The sequence below is a fragment of the Pristis pectinata genome, chromosome 5 (assembly GCF_009764475.1).
Source record: "Pristis pectinata isolate sPriPec2 chromosome 5, sPriPec2.1.pri, whole genome shotgun sequence".
Classification (NCBI taxonomy): domain Eukaryota; kingdom Metazoa; phylum Chordata; class Chondrichthyes; order Rhinopristiformes; family Pristidae; genus Pristis; species Pristis pectinata.
This window is the reverse complement of record NC_067409.1, coordinates 3,749,954-3,771,766: the sequence shown is the minus strand read 5'-3', so window position 1 is coordinate 3,771,766 and position 21,813 is coordinate 3,749,954. Positions and strand designations below refer to the sequence as shown.

Sequence of the window (21,813 nt, the reverse complement as noted above, 5' to 3'; positions counted from 1 at the left end):
GACTGGAGCACACATGAAAATTAAAAGTTTAGAGGATTCCAAATATTGCCAGGTTGTAGTAGTGCAGCAGAAAGTGTAGACACAGAAGAGAGGAGTCCAATCTTTCTGGCATTTAATTATCTACCATTCATTTTTCTGAGTGGTTTCGCGAATTCTAGCTGGGCTTCTACACTTGCGAAGCTTTCTAGATTTGATGAAACACATAGCTATCCAATAATAGTATTATTCCTTCCAGTAATTGAGGTGATGTGTGACAGTGGAGAGGTATGCCTGGTCCAGCACCAGAGAACTAGGAAATAGCTTAAAAGCATCTCATGGTCCAAAGGCAAGGTCAATGATCTTAAATGTTAATGCTCTTTTGCTTTCGATAGATGCTGCCTGACCCATTAAGTATTTCCACCATTTTCTGATTTTATCCCAAAGTAGTTGTCTCATGATTCTTCCCACATATCCATTTCAATACTAAAGATTGTAGTACTATTTTCAGACTGTTCTGGTCCTTAAGCAAAGCCATGGGCTATAGTGAAGGACAGAAGGCCACTCCTTCTCCATCTAAGCTTAAAGCTTACAGATACTACCCCAAATACTCCTCCACCCTTTCTGTTGGCAGTTGCTAGGTACAGTGGAAATAGGAGCAGTAGGTAGATCAACAGATTATTTGAAAGAAGTCATGAGTTCTACCTAACTGGGGACATGAAGAGAATGTTCGATACTGGTAAAATAGTGTGAATTTTCTCATCTCTAACCAAATTCTACCTAATTTGCAGCAGAATTTACACCCCATATTTTGTTTAGTTAAGGTATTTTAAGTAAAGGTATCATTAATATGACACTAAGAGTGATTGATAGTCCATGCTGATTTAAATAATGTTGACTAGTCTAGTATTTAGTGTGTAAATTCTTAATTACACATGTACTCAGACCCAAATATGAGCAGCAGTAATCTTTAATACATAAAGTTATACGCACCATATCTGCAAGAGCCACGTATAGAAAGAGCCCAGTTGCTACGGTGAATATCCACTCTTGCACTATCTCATCTGTCGCAACAGCTAATGATATGTAAAGTCCAATAAATGCAGTCAAGGCACTGCCAAAGTTCATGAGGATAGATTTCTTCACAGAAATTCCAGAATGCAACAGAACTGCAAAATCACCTGAGGTATAAGGAAAAGCAATCTCATCATTGTTATCAAGTGTTGCCGCGGAATTTGTTGCCACGGGCAGCTGTGGAGGCAAAGTCATTGGGTGTATTTAAGGCAGAGATTGATAGGTATCTGAGTAGCCAGGGCATCAAAGGTTATGGTGAGAAGGCAGGGGAGTGGGGCTAAATGGGAGAATGGATCAGCTCATGACAGAATGGCGGAGCAGACTCGATGGGCCGAATGGCCTACTCCTGCTCCTTTGTCTTATGGTCTAAGTGCATCTCAGAACCGCACTGTCAACATTTTATACCCATATATTTTGAATGAGACCATACACCCAAAAATTTCTGAGCAAGGGAGAAATATAACAAAGGAGTTAAAATTATGATTGTGGATTCTCTGAAATCTACTGCCATCCTCAAAGTGTATTTATAATCAATGTATTTGTTATTGGTTTATTATTGTCACATGTAGCGAGATACAATGTAATCTGTTTGCGTGCCATCCCATCAGATCATGCCACACCTAAGTAAATTGAGGTAGTAAAAAGAAAAAACAGTAAGTAGAATATAGTGTTGCAGCTAAGGAAATTCTTGAGCTTTTCTTTTAATTTTATTGTTGAACTGTTTCTAATAGAGTACGTGATACTTCCCACATATCCATTTCAATATAATATTTAAGTACTGAAATATTTAATATTTAAGGGCATAAGTTCAAAGGCAATGTGCAGGGTAACTTTTTTACAGAGGTAATGGTAGGTGCCTGAAATGCGCTGCCTGGGGTGGTGGTGGAGGCAAATACGATAGGGGAGTTCAAGAGGGTCTTAGATAGGTACATGGATGTGCAGACAATGTAGGAATATGGACATTGTGTAGGCAGAAGGGATTAGTTAGGCATTTAATTATTAGTTTAATTAGTTCGGCACAGCATCGTGAGCCAAAGGGCCTGTTCCTGTGCTGTACTGTTCTATGTTCGATTTAAGTATGTGAAACAAAGGAGCCCAAAGTAACTCTCGGAGGAATTTAGGGTGTTTATGGATAGAAAAAACAAGTCGAATCTAATGGTCTTCCTTGTTTGGGTATCTTGTGGTGAAGGATAAATGTATCCAACTCCATAAAATAACTGAATATAGAAAAATGTTCACAGCTAAATTGTAGCTAATCAGGGAGTATTAAATGACAAAATCAAATCTTACCCATTTCATGAGGAAGTTCGTGACATAAAACTGCAAGTGTTGTGGCCAGTCCTGTTTTCCAAGAGACAGAGAAAGCTGCTCCCAGAGCCAGCCCATCTGCAAAGTTATGGATCCCGTCACCAATCACTATCATGTATGGAAGTACCCGCAAAGCTGTAGGGAAAGGGAGGTTCAAGTTGTGTTACCATTTTTTTTGCAGTTCCAGCAGCCAGAGCAGCAGAGGGGAGGGAGCAGCAGCCCTTCTGTTCTGCCCTCTTCCTTTCCAGTCCTGATGAAGGGTCTCGGCCTGAAACGTTGACTGCTTATTTCGCTCCATGGATGCTGCCTGACCTGCTGAGTTCCTCCAGTACTTTTTGTGTAATGCTCCAGATTCCAGCATCTGCAGAATTTCTTGTGTCTCAGCTTTCTTTTTTAAAGTTGTTTCTGATTGGCTAAGATTGTGGCAACTCAGCCAACAAAAGGCAGGTAGAGTAACACAGAGTGGCCATTGTGTGAGTGGGCCAGTGTAAGAGTGGGGGAGCTGAGGCTTAGGCTAAGGTGAGGCTCTGTTAAGTTCTCGTTCTTTCTTTATTATTGCACAGGTAGAGCAGTGAGAATGACACCCGGTGCAGTGATGTGCTCCTCTTGCATGATGTGAGAAGTCTGGAAGACCTCCAGTGTCCCTGATGACTACATCTGTGAGAAGTGTATCTGGCTGCAGCTCCTTACAGACTGTGCAAGGGAACTGGAGCTGGATGACCTTCAGATCATTCAGGAGACTGAGGGGTTGATAGACAGGAGTTACCGGGAAGCAATCACACCTAAGTTGCAGGAGGAAGGTAACTGGGTGACTATCAGGAGAGAGAAAGGGAATAGGCAGTCAGTGCAGGGTACCCCCGTGGCTGTTCCCCTCAATAACATGTATATTGTTGGGGGAGGATGACCTACCAGGGGAACGCCACAGTGGTCAGGTCTTGGGCACTGAGTCTGGCTCTTTGGCTCAGAAGGGAAGGGGGAAGAAGAGTCAAGTGATAGTGATTAGGGGAGCAGATAGGAGGTTCTGTGGATGAGAATGAAACTCTTGGATGGTATGTTGCCTCCCAGGTGCCAGGGTCAGAGATGTCTCAGATTGAGTCCATAGCATTCTTAAGGGGGAGGAGCAGCCAGAGGTTGTTGGTACCAATGACATAGGCAGGAAAAGTGATGAGGTCCTGCAAAGTGAATTCAGGGAGTTAGCTGCTGTTAAAAGACACGACCTCCAGGGTGGTGATGTCAGGATTGTTACCAGTGCCACGTGCTAGTAAGGCAAGAAGTAGGAAGATAGTGCAGTTTAACACATGGCTAAGCAGATGGTGCAGGAGGGAGGGCTTCAGATTTTTAGATCATTGGGCTCTCTTCCAGAGCAGGTGGGATCTGTACAAATGGGACAGTTTGCACCTGAACCGGAGAGGGAGCAATATTCTCGCTGGAAGGTTTCCTAGTGCTACTCGGGGGGTTTAAACTAGAGCTACAGTGGGGTGGGAACCAGAGTGGCAGGGCAGCAAGTGGAGAGGCTGTGGGGAAAGTAAATGTTAAGACTACAAGCAAAGATGGAAACCGAAAGGTTGAGTGTGGTGGCACTAATGTTCTGAGTTGCTTCTATTTCAATGCAAGGAGTATTGTAGGTAAGGCAGATGAATTTAGAGTGTGGATCTGTACGTAGAATTATGATGTTGTGGCCATTAGTGAGACTTAGTTGCTGGAGGGGCAGGACTGTCAGGTCAATGTTCCGGGATTCTGTTGTTTTAAACATGATAGAGGGGGAGGTATTAAAGGGGGAGGGGTGGCATTACTCATCAGGGAAAACATCACGGCAGTGCTCAGGGAGGACATACTGGAGGGCTCGACTACTGATGCAATTTGAGTGGAACTGAGGAATAAAAAAGGGATGACCACATTAATGGGACTATATTATAGACCTCCCAATAGTCAGCAGGATTTAGAGGAGCAAATTTGTAGAGAGATAGCAGACAGTTGCAGGAAATATAAAGTTGTTATTGTAGGTCTGGGGCTCCCAAACTGTAAAAGGACTGGATAGGATCAAGTTTGTCAAATATGTTCAGGAAAGTTTCCTTAATCAATATGTAGAGGTCCCAACTAGAGAGAACACGATACTGGATCCTCTTAGGGAATGAGACAGGGCAGATGACAGAAGTTAGTGTAGGGGAACACCTTGGATCTAATGATCATAATTCTATTAGTTTCAAGATAATTATGGAAAAGGATAGAACTGGTCCTAGAGTTAAGATCCTAAACTGAAAGAAAGCCAATTTTGATGGCATCAGAAAGGATCTGGCAGGTGTGGATTGGGATGGGTTGTTTTCTGGCAAAGAGATGTTTGGTAAGCGGGAGGCCTTCAATAGTGAAATATTGAGAGTACAGAATCTGTATGTTCCTGTTTAGGATAAAAGGCAAGGCTAACAGGTTTAGGGAACTTTGGTTATCGAGGGATATAGAGGCCCTGTAAAGAAAAAGGAGATGCATATCAGGTATAGGCAGTTAGGATCAAATGAGGCACTTGAGGAATATAAGAAATGCAAGAGAACACTTAAGAAAGAAATCAGGAGGGCCAAAAGAGGACATGAGGTTGCTCTGGCAGACAAGGTAAAAGAGAATCCAAAGGGTTTCTATAGCTACAGTATATTAAGAGAAAAGGGATAGCCAGGGACAAAATTGGTCCTCTTGAAGATCAGTGTGGTCATCTATGCGTGGAGCTGAAAGAGATGGGGGATATCTTAAAAGGATTTTTTGCATCTGTGTTTACTCGAGAGACACACACAGTCTATAGAAATGAGGAAAAAGAGTAGTGAGGTCATGGACCGTATCCAGATTATGGAAGAGGAGTTGCTTCCTGTCCTGAGGTGAATTAGGATAATTAGATAAATCCCCAGAGCCTGACGAGGTGTTCCCTCAGACCTTGTGGGGGGCTAGTGCAGAACTTGCAAGGGTCCTGGCAGAGATATTTAAAACATCCTTAGCCATGGGTGAGGTGCTGGAGGACTGGAGGATAGCTAATGTTGTACTGTTGTTTAAGAAAGGCTCTAAGAATAAGCCGGGAAATTATAGGCTGGTGAGCCTGACATCAGTTGTGGGTAGATTATTGGAAGGTATTCTGAGGGACGGGATATATACTTTAAGTATTTGGATAGACAGGGCCTAATTAGAGATACTGGACATGGCTTTGTGTGTGGCAGGTCATGTCTAACCAATCTAATAGAGTTTTTCGGGAGGTTACCAGGAAGGTTGATGAAGGAAAGGCGGGGGGTGTTGTCTACATGGACTTTCGCAAGGCGTTTGTCAAAGTCCTGCATGGGACGCTGCTCCAGAAGGTTAAGTCACTTGGCATTCAGGATGAAGTAGTCAATTGGATTCAATGTTGGCTTAGTGGGAGGAGCCAGAGTTGTAGTAGATTGTTGTCTCTCTGACTGGACGTCTGTGACTAGTGGTGTGCCACAGGGATCGGTGCTGGGTCCGTTGTTGTTTATCATCTATATTAATGATTTAGATGATAATGTGGTAAACTGGATCAGTAAATTTGCAGATGACACCATGATTGGGGGTGTAGTGGACAGCAAGGAAGGCTATCAAAGCTTGCAAACTATCTGAACCAGTTAGGAAAATAGGCTGAAAAATGGCAGATGGAATTTAATGCAGACAAGTGTGGGGTGATGCACTTTGGAAGGACAAAACAGGGTAAGACTTGCACAGTGAATGGTAGGGCTCTGAGGTGTGCGGTAGAACATAGGGACCTGGTAATACTAATCCATAGTTCCTTGAAAGTGGCATCACAGGTAGATAGGGTCATAAAGAGAGCTTTCGGCACATTGGCCTTCATAAATCAGGGCACTGAGTACAGGAGTTGGGATGTTGTGTTGAAGTTGTACAAGACGTTGGTGAGGCCGAATTTGGAGTATTGTGTGCAGTTCTGGTCACCTACCTACAGGAAAGATATCAATAAGCTTGAAAGAGTGCAGAGAAAATTTACACAGATGTTGCCGGGACTTGAGGACCTGAGTTACGGGGAAAGGTTGAATAGGTTAGGACTTTATTCCCTGGAGTGCAGGAGAATGAGGGGAGATCTTATAGAAGTATAAAAAATTATGAGGGGTATAGATAGGGTGAATGCGTGCAGGCTTTTTCCACTGGGATTGGGTGAGACTAGAACTAGTCATTTCCATTTACAGGATGAAGGAAAATTTCTAGAACTTTGTTATCAAAGTTGAGTAGGAAAAGATTCCTCATTATATTCTCAAAGATTCGTCCAGAGTTTCACAAAGCTGAATACTGCACACAGAACTTAGTGTCAAACTGTTTTTTGGATATGCTGATGTAGATTTTTGGAGTCAAGAGAATCAAGGGTGTTGGGGAGCCGGCAGGAATGTGCATTTGTGTCCAAGATCAGATCAGCTATGATATTACTGAATGACAGAGCAGGATCAATGGGCAATATAACCTGCTGCTTCTATTTCTTATGATCTTGTGTAAATTGCAGAGCATGGACAATGGTTGAATTTCTGTGCAGTAAATTCTGTATAGTTCTAACAGTTGATTAATTGGGATTAAAAATCAATGCAATATTCTGTGATCAATGTGAAAATGGTTATATCAATGATCCTGAGTTTCCTCAAAGCTTATTCCTCTGTTTTAACATAACTTTACAGGGATTCCATCACACCTGCAGAGAAATTCCAATAATGTGGCTGCAAGGTGAAGGAAATTCAGATCCAAGATCTTCGCAATCCAACAAAATCAAAATATGATTTGTAGGCAAACTAACCTTTATTAGGATGTTGACCAAAGTCACCTTCTAAGGACACTTCCGAGGACATCTAAGCATGGAAACAGTAAGGATGTGATTAATATCTGATTCAAATGCAAGAAAGGGGAGGGAAAGGCAAGAAATACGAAGAACACGTAAAGTTTGAAAATAAGAATAAGAAAGAAGTGGTAGAAAAGTCAAGGGAAGAATTTTCTGCTTCATGCTGGAGTTCAAATGCAGGAAGATTCCAACAGTCCTTCCTTATCTGTCCCAAACCTCAAATTAATTTTGCTGTTTGTGGTTCACTCCACATTTCTGGTGTGACTCCCAGAGCCTCCAGAACAAAAGTAGAGACTCTCACTGGTCTGGACAGTAATGCAACACCAACCGAGACCAAGTCCTTCATTACTTGCTGGAAAGGATGGCAGGCAGGATGTAGCAGTTAGTGGGACTTTTTTCAATCCTAATCCATTTACATGATCTGGATGCCAGTAGCATTTATTGTCTATCCCTACTTGTACCCTGAACTGGGAATCAAACTTGTCAATGGCTCTGGAATCATATATTGGCCAGGCCAGCTGGCAGATATCTTTCCCTGGAGGATGCTAGTGAACCAGATGGGTTTTACAACAATCCATCAGTATCATAATCACCATTACTGATACTCAATTCCAGATTTATTCAGATGTTTGAATTTAAACTCCCCAGCTCCTGTAGTTGAACTTAAACTCATATCCTGAGATCAGTGGTCCAGATCTTTAGTTCAGTAATTTAACCACTGTGTTATTGGTGGTGAAAGGAAGGTCTCATCAACCAAATAGTGCAACATTCTTTCACATTTTTACCCAATTTCTAGCTGAATGAAGGAGAAAAATTTCACCCAAGTAATTAAGAGAATGCACAGGAAAGATGGAAAAACACAGGTTAGAGTCTGATTTCTTACAATACTTACCAGTTCAACCTGGGATGTTGTCTGCTTTTTCTTCTGCTGACTGTTTTGATTATCTTTAAATGCTTGAAGTGCTAACTCATGGTCACAGTGCTGATGGTCCTTTACATCCTTCAACCAGAAAAAAGAATGATACTTTTCACAATCACCTGATTGACGCAGCAGGATTCTTTCTTGTAAAAATTGTGTTTAATTTATGTGCGGTAGTGTAGCGGTTAGCATCGCACTATTACAGCGCCAGTAACCGGGTTCAGTTCCAGCCGCTGTGTCTAAGGAGTTTGTACGTTCTCCCCATGTCTGCGTGGGTTTCCTCCGGGTGCTCCGGTTTCCTCCCACATTCCAAAGATGTACAGGCTGGGAAGTTGTGGGCATGCTATGTTGGTGCCGGAAGCGTGGCAACACTTGCGGGCTGCCCCCCAGAACACTCTATGCAAAAGATGCATTTCACTGTATGTTTCAATGTACATGTGACTAAAGATATGTTATCTTGTCAATGCTGCTTATATAATGCTATGTGCTTGTGATGCTGCTGCAAGTAAGTTTTTCATTGCACTTGTGCATATGACAATAAACTTGACTTTGACCTTGAGGCATGTGCTTGGCTGCATCTCAAATAGCACCAACTCAACTGATGCATTTGCAAAAGCCCCTAATTCAGAAAAGTGGTTCACAATTCAGATGTCCATTGTACTTAAGGATGGCAAAGCAAGACCAGTTGTAGCTCTGGCCTTTGGAATCAATTTCCATTCAAACAATTAACACTCTATTTAATGTTGGTTTCTATTTGTATTATCCATTCTCAGATTATGGCCAAGATAATTGGAATTGGTTTATTATTGTCACAAGATACAGTGATAACATTTAGTGCCCATCCCTGGCAGAGGTGGATCTTTTAATGAAATCACTGCCAGTGAATTTGGCTCACTGGGTCACTTCAGAGGGTAGCCAGGAGTCAACATACTGGTGTGGGAAGACCAGTTGCCCTCTCTAAGGCATACTAATCCGGCAACCTGTCTGTTCAGAGAAGCCTAAAACCAGAATAAAACTGCAGTTACTGGAAACCTAAAATGAAAGCAGACAATGCTCAGAATACTCAGCAGGCTGAGCAGCATCTGTGGAAAGAGAAATAGCTGATATTTCAGGTCGAAGACCCTTCATCAGAACTGGGACAGTTAGTTGTAAATTGCAGAGAGGGTGGAGGAGGGATGGACAGGACTAAGTGAATGTCTATGGTAGGGCGAGGCCAGGGTTGCCCTGGTGATTCTGACAGATCGTTAAAGGCAATGGGGCAATGAGAGCAAGAGCAAAGCAGTGAAGTACAGATCAGAACCAATACTTTACTTGAAACCAAAAAGAATTCGGGAAATGCCCTGCATATCTCAGAATCAGTTTTATTATCTCTGACTTAAAGGAGGTGAAATTTGTTGTTTTGCGGCAGCAGTACAGTGCAAAGTCATAGAATTATACATAGGAAATACACTGTGCATAGGTATGGAAGAAGAGTAGAATTGGTCAGTTACTTTCCTTTATTCTTGATAAAGCTACTTACATCATCTTTTATTAGTATTCCAAATAGCTTTTCCATCACGAAAAAAGCATAGATGCCTCCAAGAACGGCCATCAGCTTCCAGATGTGAGGGGCTGGCATGTGATGGTGACTATTCTCGTGAGAGTGTAAGCCAAGAAACTAAAAGAAACAGGGTAAAGGAAACTTTTCTTTAGAAAGTACTTAGCATGGAAACAGGCCATTCAGCCCATCAAGACAATGTTTCCCACCATCCTCTTCTGCCCTTCATCATCCAACTCTTTCAATTGCTTCTTATTTCTCGTATGGTCTTACCTTTCACTATAGCATTTAATTATAGTTCATTGAGATAGTGTTCCACATGGTAAACACTCTGTGGGTAAAGAAATTTCCTGCCAATTCCCTATTACTGACTATCTTACTCCATGACTCCGTATCAGCTCTATGACTGCTGATAACTCCCCAGCCCTAGCTTTAGATCCTGACCTCAATCTCACACCCATCCCACCAAACCCCTGATCTCTGCATTCCCCCCTTCCACTAAAAGCCACTAAAAATTTCTGGGCCCCCCTCCCCTCAACCCCCAGAGTTTGATCCAACTGCTAGCCCTCTTTTCCGCCCTGCTAGAACTAGGCTTGGGTCCCAGACTCGTTATATTCCTTCCTTCATGTGCTCCATAGCCGGTGAAGAAAGCATGCGACAGGTGATCAGTAGCAGCCAACACAGTGACCCTTCAGCATCACTGAAGTTTGCTGTTTATGGCACATGACAAAATGATCTTTGGGTCACCCAATGACCATTTGGTACCTTTTAATGGTGCCAGAAGAACTTCTAAGCTTATATGTATCTTCAGTTAATGCTCTGAGAAATACAGAAAAATTAAACATACTGCTGCTAAGGTCAGTTTAATGTGAGCATTTGATAATGTGTCATATGAGTTTGGAGCTTAAGAAAATCAGTTCTATAAGGTCATCAGAAACTGCAGTAACAGTGGGCCGTTCTGGTTTCCTCCCACATCCAAAGGCCTGCTGGTAGGTTAAACAGCTACAGTCGCGTAGGTTAACATAGCACAGAAACAGATCCTTCAGATCTCCATGTCTGCACCAACCATGATGCCAATCTAAGTATTGCAACCTGCTTGCACATGGTCCAGATCTCACTGTGTGCCTGTCTAAATGCCTCTTAAAAGTTGCTATTGCATCTGCTCCTACCACCTGCCCTGGCAGGTTAATGGCAAAAAGCATAGAGGGGAGTTGGTGGACATGTGTGAGAGAACAATAAGTTGCAGGGATACAGGGAAATAAAGAGAGGGGGAATGGGACTGATGGGTTTGGTCGCCTGGAGCTAACTCAGTCACAATGGGTCGAATGGCCTCCTGATGGACACAGAAAGTTATTTACATAAAGAATTTCCAATCTTTTTACAAATACTATAGCAAGATTTGATACTTTTCAGATCAGAGCTAGGCGCGTCTTTGTATGCAAAGCACATAGAGTCATAGAGCTATACAGCACGGAAAGAAGCCCTTTGGCACAACTGGTCCATGCTGACCAAGATTCACATCTAAGCTACTCCCATTTGCCCCCATTTGGCCCATATCCCTCTAAACCTTTCCTATCCATGTACCTGTCCAAACGTCTCTTAAATGTTGTTAATGTGTCTGCCTCAACTACTTTCTCTGGCAGTTCATTCCATATACAGACCACACACTGTATATTAAAAAAAAATTGTCCTTCAGGTTCCTATTAAATCTCTCCCCTCTCACCTTAAACCTATGCCCTCTACTTCTTGGTTCCACAACCCTGGGAAAAAGACTGTGCGCATTCACCCTATCTATCTATGTCCCTCATAATTTTATACACCTCTATAAGATCACCCCTCATTCTCCTACGCTCCAGTGCATAAAGTCCCAATTTGCTCAACGTCTCTCCATAACTCAGTCCCTTGAGTACTGGCAACATCCTTGTAAACCTTTTTTGCACTCATTCCAGCTTAATAACATCTTTCCTATAGCAGGGTGACCAAAACTGAACACGATATTCCAAATGCAGCCTCACAAACATCTTGTACAAGATGCTGCCTCACCAGCATCTTGTACACACACCTTATAACCTGGGACTAAAAGCTGAAAAATCCCCTAGAACTAATAGCCTGCATCTTAGGACTTCATTGGAGCCAGCTCCAGAGATAGTGGATCACGGATAAATCATTTGTTTGGACGTATTGGGAGAATTCACATAAAGTTGGATTTCCCTAAGTCAGGTCTTCTGTAACCTGGGGAGTCCCAGTACAAGGGGAATCAAGAAACATAGGGGCTGCAGCAGAAATCAGACATGGTACAGGATAGCATTGAATGGCAAAGTAAGTTTAAAGGCCATTTGGCCTATTTTGTTCTAATATTCTTAACAATTGTCAGGGCTGGATTGGCCTCCTGAACCAGTCTCAATCACTAAAGGGAGCTGGAGAGGAGCTTCCCATATCTTTTCTCTCATTAGCCTGTGATCTACATGGCTATGTCCTCATCCTGAAGAAACATGGCTTTCGGGTGGTGAGAAGACCATTTACATTTGTGATGCACCAAGTCATCACAGTTGTGTGGTTAAACCAACAGGCAACGTAATTGTGAATTGTGATCACAAGAAGTTGAAGAGGAATTGCTCAAATATACCAGATTGTTAATAATACTTACATACTGCATCATTCCCATTACAGAGTCAAATGAAGGTTTCACCACAGGAAGCAAGCAAGTTAAGTGATATTAGTTTGTAACATATAAAATGTCATGAGAGAATTAAGTTCAAGTGTACTCACCGTGGGTATGAGATGCAATATAGCATCGCCGGTTAGTGACCCCACAGCCAGACTTACAAAACCCTGTATGACATACTGATAAGCATTGGTGCAGCTGGTGAATAGAACAACCACGATCCCAATCACCGCACAAAGGCTGACAATCAACGTTGCAATTGATCCATAAATAAATTCTGGAAAATAAAAATGTCTAAAAATCAACAATCCACAAAGATTAAAAGTTATTATTACTGAGAATGTAATACTTTAAACATATCTTCTCCCCTCCCTTTTTCAGTCTTCCCATCTTGTACTGCACCATGATATCAGGAAAGTTTTCTATATCCCATCCACAATGTTCTAAGCATTTTACAGCCAATGAAAAGTTTTTAAAGTTTGCTCACTTTAATGTAGACAATATTGCCATCAGTTTATGCACGGTAATCTCCCATAAGAAACATGATCAAATAATCTGCCTTTGTAATATTGATTAAATGAAAGAGAAAATTTCCACCACCAAAGTGCTTAACCACAATAGTGAGGCATGAAATCAAGGATCCTCTGTTTGTATTTTCTTTTCTGTCACGCTACTTTTACTAATTAGAATTTCTTTATTAGAATAAAAATAAAGACAAAATGAAGAATTTGCCGTTTAATGTCAACTTCCATAACCTCAGGTCATCCCAAGCATTTTACAATTACAGGTCCTCCTCAGGTTACAGGGTTCTGTTCCTGAGAACGGTTTGTAACCCAAGCAGTTTGTATGTGGGAGAGGATCACAGAAACAGCTGTGATGGGAGAGCGAGCCGGTGGGGAAAGAGCGGCAGCCAGTTTCTCGCCGACTCAGTGAGTAAGTGAATCTGCTCAGCGCTCCCATTTCTGCTCGCCTTGCTTGTTTCAGCTCAGTGGGCAGGAGGGCGGAAATGGTGGGGAGAGAAGGCATTTGGAAAAGCCCCATTGCCATCCAGTAGAAGATGCCTGAAGCCCTGCAGCAGCTGGCAAATCCATCCATCACCGTCTGTCTTGCCAGTCTCCCAAACACTTAATTCGTATCTACGGGCTGTCCATAAGTTGGGGTTGGTAACCCAGGAAGGACCTGTAATAAAGTGTACTTGGAGTGTTGTCAATAACGTAATACAGCAGTTAATTTACAGACCAAAAGCTCCCACTGACATCCTGCTCAATATTAATTGAGTCATTAGCAGAGGGGACCTCCATGCTGTTGTTTGAAATATTGTCATGAGATCTTTTAGATTGATCAGAGGTAGCTGCAGTGTCTTAGTTTAACATCTCATCAGAAAAATGGCATGTCCAACAATGCAGATCTCCATCATTCCTGGATTAGATTACATGCTTAAATCTCTGGAATGAGACAACCCCAAAAGCTTTCTAACTTTGAGGCAAAAGTACTTCTCAATTAAGTCATGGCTCACATGTGTATCGCATTTGTAAAATTAAGGAGAAATGATACGTAATCAAATGTTGGAGACCTTACTTTCGGCAGTGGTCAGCTGAAATTTGTGGTGTTCTGTGCCTTGGTGTGTTCTGGTGCAGGCTTGACTCAGAAGCTGCTGGATTAATGCAGGGCTCAACTGAACGAAATCACTGTGGGAAATCATGCCATTGGTCGCAATCTGATGGATCATCATTATTTCACTGGAGCTAAAACATTTCTACAAACAGAATGAAAAGGAATAAAAGAGAGCCCCACTGGCAGACCAATCAATCCACATTCCAAATTGCACTTACAGACTTCCTAAATATATTTTTTTGGGCGAGTTGGCAAAGAATAGCCTTGAGGCAGTATTCTAGATGGGTGGATATATTAGAGCCATAGAACAGTACAGCACAATACAGGCCCTTCGGCCCACAATGTTGTGCCGACCTTTAAACCTCACCTAAGTCTATCTAACCCCTTTTTCCCACATATCCCCCCATTTTAAATTCACCCATATGCTTATCTAACAAACTCCTGAATTTGACCAATGTACCTGCCTCCACCACCACCCCAGGCAGCGCATTCCATGCCCCAACCACTCTCTGGGTAAAAAACCTTCCTCTGATATCCCCCTTGAACTTCCCACCCATTACTTTAAAGACATGCCCTCTTGTATTGAGGATCAGTGCCCTGGGAAAGAGGCGCTGGCTGTCCACTCTATCTATTCCTCTTAATATTTTGTACACCTCTATCATGTCTCCTCTCATCCTCCTTCTCTCCAAAGAGTAAAGCCCTAGCTCCCTTAGTCTCTCCTCATAATGCATACTCTCTAAACCAGGCAGCATCCTGATAAATCTCCTCTGCACCCTTTCCAATGCTTCCACATCCTTCCTATAATGAGGTGACCAGAACTGGACACAGTACTCCAAGTGTGGAGTGAGGATGATAAATGCCATCGGAAGAAAGAAACAGCTCATTCAGCCCCTCATGCCTGTTCTGCTATTCAGATTCTGTATCTCAACTCCACGTACCCACTTCAGATCTGTAACTTAAAAGCTTTACTTGCAATAAACCTACCTGGTTTTGAAAGGTTTGTTGACCCCCAGCCTCTGCACTTTTGGCAGAAGAAAGTTCCAGATTTTTATGACTATTATGGGGTACTATGACCCAAATTGCCCTAGCATTAATTTTGAGATTATGCCCCCTGCTGTGGACCCCTACCAGAAGATGTATTTTCCCTGAATCTACTCAATTAATTAATTTAAATATCTCAGTTAGATTACTCTTATTTTCCGTTTTCAGATTCTGATTGTCCTGCCATTATTTTTAGTGATCTGAACAATGTAAGGGACCCACATTTTTGGCTTTCCAAATGAGATAAAAGTTATATAAAATATAAAAATATCTCTTTCTGAAGTGCTCTTCCTCTTAACTCACAAAACCAAATTATAATACAGCCCTGCCCTCTGGTGGTCAGATATTGGTTATTTGGGTTCTAGATCCTGGCTCAACTTTTCTGACATTCCCAGACAATCAAAATGGTAAACATTCGGTGCAGTGAACACTAGAAATCACAGTAACGTCTCCCACTTGAACCAAGGATGGCAGAAATTACTTACATACGTGTTATTCACATAGTATGGTTTAAATGGGGAATAAATACAGAAAATGCTGGAAGTATTCAACAAGTCAGGCAGCAACCATGAAGAGAGAATTTGTAGGAAGGATTCTGGAGAGGAACGGAGTTGACGACATAATATTGCTTTGTTTCTACTGAGAAATTTTAGTCCAGTCTTTTTTTTTTCTTTTTTTTTGAAATTTTTCTGTTTAGTTTGGTTTGATATATTGTTTATAATTTTTCTTATTGATTTGGGGATTTTTTTTCTTTTATTTTAGATATATAATTAGTCATTTTCTTTCCTTTCTTTTATACTATATTCATTTACTGAGATCATTGGATCTACAGATTTTTTTATATTTTATCGTTCTTTATGATTATCTATGCCATGATTGTTCTCCTGATCTCTTTGTATTACATGCTCAAACATTGATGTTATATATTAATCTGTATTAATTTGAAAACTAATAAAGAGATTGTAAAAGAAAGAAAGGATTCTGGTGAAAGGCCATTGACTTGAAACATTTCTTTCTTCACAGATGCTGCCTGTACCTGCTGAGTATTTTCAGCATTTTCTGTTTTTATTTCAGGATATTCAGCAATTGTAGTTGTTTTTTCACTTTTCCATTTTAAATGGATATGTTTTTCAAAGTGAATAATTTTCTTCTGTGAATGCAGTTTATCCCAATGGACAATTAGAAGGCATTTATACAGATGTAGAAGAAACAGCCTCTCACCATCTACCCTGCCATTCCCTCTCAGAATCTTGTATGTTTCAATTAATTACCTCTTATTCCTCTAAACTGAAATGACCATAGGCTAATGCTAATCTCTCCTCACGGGACAACCCCTCATTCCAGAAATCAATGTAGTGAATCTACACTACTACTTTCAAGGCAATATCCTTCTTTAAGTCAAAGTCAAATTTGAGTTTATTGTCATATGCACAAGTACATGTTTGCACAAGTGCAATGAAAAACTTACTTGCAGCAGCATCACAGGCACAGAGCATCATGTAAATTGGTTTATTATTGTCACATGTACCGAGGTACAGTGAAAAACTTGTCTTACATATCGTTCATACAGATCAATTAATTACACAGTGCATTGAGGTAGTACAAGGTTAAACAATAACAGAATGCAGAATAAAGTGTTACAGTTACAGAGATAGTGCAGTGCAGGTAGACAATAAAGTGCAAGGTCATAACAAGGTAGATTGTGAGGTCAGAGTCCACCTTATCGTCCTAGGGATATAAGCAGCATTCACAAGAAAAACATAAATTAAACATAAATTATACACAATTTTTACAGGAGAAAAAACATTATTAGAACAAAAAAACAAAGTCCATTTTAGTGCAAAGTGACATTTAGTGATATTTAGATATTGATTTAGAAACTTTACGTACACGAATCCAAGCGTGGTCTTACTAAAGCCCTGTAAAGTTGCAGCAAGATGGCATACTTCAATCTCCCTTTCAATAAAAGCCAACTAATTGCCTTTCTAATTGCTTGCTGTATTTATATTCATTAACCAGCAAACCAGGGTCCCTTTGTACATCCACTTTTACTAGCTTTACACTGTTTGAAAAGGGTTCTTTCCCTACCAAAGTAATTTTATTATTCTCCACTTGCCACCGCTTGTGCATTTATTTAAATAGTTCATATCACTTTGCAAGCTCATCTAATGTCTACGTATGGAATTCCAGTAGGAGCTATTGAATTGTGATCTGGGTGGAAATCCTGGCTGAATTTTTTACCCCCTGCACCCAGGGATAGTGAGAACAATTGCAACACCCTTATTGCCTTCGCTCAGATCTCAGGACGCTATCTCAACTGGAACTTGACCGGGTCCACATGGCTCATTGTGAAATCCAGCTTCTCCAGTGGTTACCCTGATAAGTCTGACTTCAACAGAATATGATATCATATCACTGATCCCTGAAGCAGCTGAGGCTGGGTGTCCTGACAGATGGGCAGCAAAGGTTGAGAGAACATAGAACAGTACCGTACAGGAACAGCCCTTCGGCCAACAATGCTTGTACCGAACACAATGCCAAATTAAACTAAATCTCTTCTGCCTGCTCATGTTCCATTACCCTCCATTCTCTGCATATCTCGGCATGCTATGTTGGCGCCGGAAGCATGGCAGTACTTGCGGGCTGCCCCCAGAACACTCTACGCAAAAAGCTGCATTTCACTGTGTGTTTCGATGTACATGACTAATAAAGATATCTTATCTTATCTCTTATCTTATATTCATGTGCCTATCTAAAAGCCTCTTAAACGCCACTATTATATCTGCTTCCACCCCCACCCCTGGCAGCCCGTTCCAGGCACCCACTGCTCTCTGTGAAAAAAAACTTGCCCTGCACATCTCCTTTAAACTTTTCCCCTCTCACCTTAAATGCCTGTCCTCTAGTATTTGACATTTCTACCATGAGAAAATGATTCTGACTGTCTACCCTATCTAAGCTTCTCATAATTTTATAAATTTCTATCAGGTCTCCTTATTTTTCACAAAGGGTGGTGTGTGTGTGGAATGAGCTGCCAGAATAAGTGGTTACAATAACAACTTCTAAAAGTCAGTTGGACAGGGTCATGAATTGGGAAGGTTTAGCGTGATATGGGCCAAACGCTGGCAAGTGGGACTGGCTTGGATGGGGCATCTTGGTCGGCATGGACCAGTTGGGCCGAAGGCTCATACCCTCTAATCCAGGCAGCATCCTGATAAACATCTTCTATACCCTCTCCAAAGCCTCCACATCCTTCCTGTAATGGGGGCGACCAGAATTGAATACAAGGAAGAGAAGAGAGTTGCTGTAAGGTATGTAGCATTTACCATATCCCAGGCACTATCCTCTTCCTCCTGGCCATGACTTGGCAGTTGGTTGGACCGATGGCCATTATTGCTTTCATGCCAGTGATCTTCACTATCACTCTCTTGCCCGTGGTCTTGATCCTCTTGGTTATTATGACCTAAACCGATTTTACCCATCAAGTCTTCAAGTTCTGAAATGAAAGAGAGAAGCCCTTGCATTTATATAATTCCATCCTCCAACACTTAACTGTTCCTCTTAACCCCACCACAACAAGCCCACTCTGCAAAATTTGACCTGCCCACCACAGGAGTATAATATAGGAAAATGTAAACTTGTTCATTTTGAAGGAAGAAGCAGCAACCCATTACTTAAATGGAGAAACACTGCAGAGAGCTGCAGCACAAAGGAATTTGGGACTCATTATGCATAAAACACAAAGGTCTAGCACGCAACTGCATCAGGGAATAGGGAAGGCTAAGGGGATGTTGGAGACTGCAAATGCTGGAATCTGGAGCAAAAGAAAACACAAACCACTAGCGGGTCAGGCAGCATCTGTAGAGGGAAATGGACAGTCAACGTTTTGGGTCGAGACCATCTGGAGGCAATGCTGGCCCATGGTTCAAGGTAGTCATAGACTTGTACAGCATGGAAACAGGCCCTTTGGCCCAACCAGTCCATGTCAACCAAGACACCCATCCCATTTGCCCGTGTTTTCCCCACATCCCTCTAAACCTTTCCTATCCATGTACCTGTCCAAGTGTCCTTTAAATGTTGCTAATGTACCTGCCTCAACCACTTCCTCTGGCAGTTCATTCCATATACTGACCACCCCCTGGGTGGAAAAAGTTGCTCCTCGGGTTCCTATTAAATCTCTCCCCTCTCACCCTAAACCTGTGCAGATTCCCCAAACCTGGGAAACAGACTGTGTGCATCCACCCTATCCATGCCCCTCATGATTTTATACACTTCTATAAAATCATCGTTCATTCTCCTACACTCCAGTGAATGAAGTCCTAGCCTTCTCAACCTCTCTCCATAACTCAGTTCCTCATGTCCCAGCAACATCCTCATGAATCTCCTCTGCACTCTTTCCAACTTAATGACATCTTTCCCATAGCTGGGTGACCACAACGGAACACAATATTCCAAATGGAGCCTCACCAACGTCTTGTACAACTGCAACAGAACATCCCCACACCTATACTCAGTGCCCTGACTGATGAAAGCCAGCGTGCCAAAAGCCCTCTTCACCATTCTGTCTACCTGTGTTGCCACTTTCAGGGAAGTATAGTTGGAGTATAAAAACAGGGAGCTGTACGGGGCACTGGAGTTGAGCACAGTTTTGATCACTCTATTTAAGGAAGGATATTGGTTCTTTGGAGATGGTTTAGATAATGTTCACTAGGGTGATCCCAGGTATGGATATTTATTTTGAGGAATGGTTAAGCAGGTTAGGAGTTTACTCATTAGAATTTAGAAGAATGAGAGGTGATCCTATTGAAACATTGGAATATTGGTTTATTATTGTCACATGTATCAAGATGCAGTGAAAAGCTTTTGTTGTTTGCATGCCATCCAAGTAGATCATGTCATACATAAGTACATCAAGATAGTAAAAAAAACAGGATGCAGAATATAGTGTAGCACCTACAGAGAAAATGCAGTGCAGGTAAACAAAGTGCAAGGTAGATTAGGAAATCAAGAATTCATCTTTAGCACATGAGAGGTCCATTCAAGACTTTGACAACAGCGGGATATAAGGTGTCCTTGAGACTTGTAAGATTGCTAGGGTCTAGACAGAGTGAATGCTGAGAAAATGTTTCCTATCGCGAGGAGTCCTGAGGTAGATTTCTAATCAGTAATGAAATGAAGGAATGAACAGGGAAGAGAACTTAAGAAATGTTGGATTAGCCATGACCTTATTGAACAGTAGAGCTGAAGGACTGAATGACCTACTCCTTTTCCTGCTTCTTATGGCATTGGGACATTGCAGGAATTCATGCTGCAGTGTGAAAGTAAGGCCATCCAGTTTCAATGCTATGAATCCTAGTTACAATGGCAGCACCTGCCTTGGTCTCCCAGGACAATACATCAGTTCGTACCACTAATGAAACAAAAGCTGAACAAAGAATATTTTCCTTACCTGTTCTGGTGAGATTCCTGGATTCATTATGATACATGTGAAATATAAAGTTAAGGAAGTACTCAGGCCCTGGCAATAGATATTGGAGTATGCAATCTCCTTGTAAGACATGGCAAAGGACAATAGCAGAAAAGCGACCAATATTAATTCCCTTCATTCCATTAGACACCAATTCGTATTCTTCTAAGATTTGAGTTGAGTTGACACAAGGCTAGGGATTAAAAGAAATTTGTTATCAAACATAACTTGTAACTAAACATCCTGTAACAACCCATACTTCTTCCTTACCCATCTTTTCTCTCCAGACCTTTCTCAGTGCTACCTAATTTTCCCTTTCTCCATCATCTTTCCCTGATGCAAAGAGGGAATTGGATAGATACATGGTGGAAAAAAAAATTGCAATGGATGGAGAAGGGGCCAGGGGATGGAAGTAGTGAGTTGCTCTGACAGAGTGCTAGCATGGACATGAAGGGCCAAATGGCCTCCTGCGCTGTAGTCATTCTATGATAGATCAAAATGCTTCACATTTTGACAACTGAAAGATCAAGTATGGATATTTAACATGGGATTAAGCATGGTTGTAATGACTTTCTGCACTGCTTTAGACTTGTGGAACACTCCATTAACAATATAGCAATGCAATGGTCATGAAGTAGTTCTATCTACCGTTGTATACCTTTCAGGATAATGCCACCTACATGATCATTAGCACATCCACCTACAAAACATTTGCTTCTTACACCATGATTGCAGTGGACACTCTGGAAGATGCACAGCACGAAAGGTGCTTTTGGCAGCTGCTTGGCCACATCACCACCACCAAGTTTCTCTTTAACTCACAAATAATCTTGACTTGGACATGTTTCACTTTACCTTCTGCATTTTAGGGTAAAATCCTTGAACTCAACACTTAAAATTACCTTCACTGCATGGGGACTGTAATGATAGCAAAAAGGCAGCTCAACACCATCTTTTCAAGGGTAGCTGGGTATGAGCAATAAATGGTGGTCTTACACTCACCACCCATATCCCAAAAAGGAACATTTTAAAACATTGTTTAAATATTGTAAAACAGGCTTACAAAATTATGAGGGGTATAGACAGAGTAAATGCAAACAGGATCTTTCCACCTAGCTTAGGAGAGATAAGTATGAGAGGACATGGCTTTAGGGTGAAAGGGGAAAGGTTTAGGGGGAATATTAGGGGGAACCTTCACTCAGAGAGTGGTGGGAGTGTGGAATGAGCTGCCATCTGACGTGGTAAATGCAGGCTCACTCTTAAGTTTTAAGAATAAATTGGACAGATACATGGATGGGAGAGGTCTGGAGGGTTATGGACTGGGTGCAAGTCAATGGGACTAGCAGAATAAAGTTTCGGTACAGACTAGAAGGACCGAATGGCCTGTTTTCTGTGC

At 41.7% G+C, this 21,813-nt stretch overlaps 1 protein-coding gene across 1 annotated transcript in view; it reads right to left on the bottom strand.

Annotated features, from left to right (window-relative positions):
* Positions 1 to 21,813, bottom strand: part of slc39a4 (solute carrier family 39 member 4) — a 39,826-nt gene that overhangs the window by 4,099 nt on the left and 13,914 nt on the right. The window contains exons 3-11 of the mRNA XM_052016914.1: positions 20,400 to 20,610; positions 18,277 to 18,446; positions 13,877 to 14,054; positions 12,403 to 12,575; positions 9,616 to 9,753; positions 8,070 to 8,177; positions 7,136 to 7,187; positions 2,341 to 2,493; positions 970 to 1,157 (exon numbers count right to left, since the gene is read on the bottom strand). Of these exons, the coding sequence (XP_051872874.1) occupies positions 970 to 1,157; positions 2,341 to 2,493; positions 7,136 to 7,187; positions 8,070 to 8,177; positions 9,616 to 9,753; positions 12,403 to 12,575; positions 13,877 to 14,054; positions 18,277 to 18,446; positions 20,400 to 20,610 (1,371 nt within the window). The remainder of the gene's footprint in view (positions 1 to 969; positions 1,158 to 2,340; positions 2,494 to 7,135; positions 7,188 to 8,069; positions 8,178 to 9,615; positions 9,754 to 12,402; positions 12,576 to 13,876; positions 14,055 to 18,276; positions 18,447 to 20,399; positions 20,611 to 21,813) is intronic.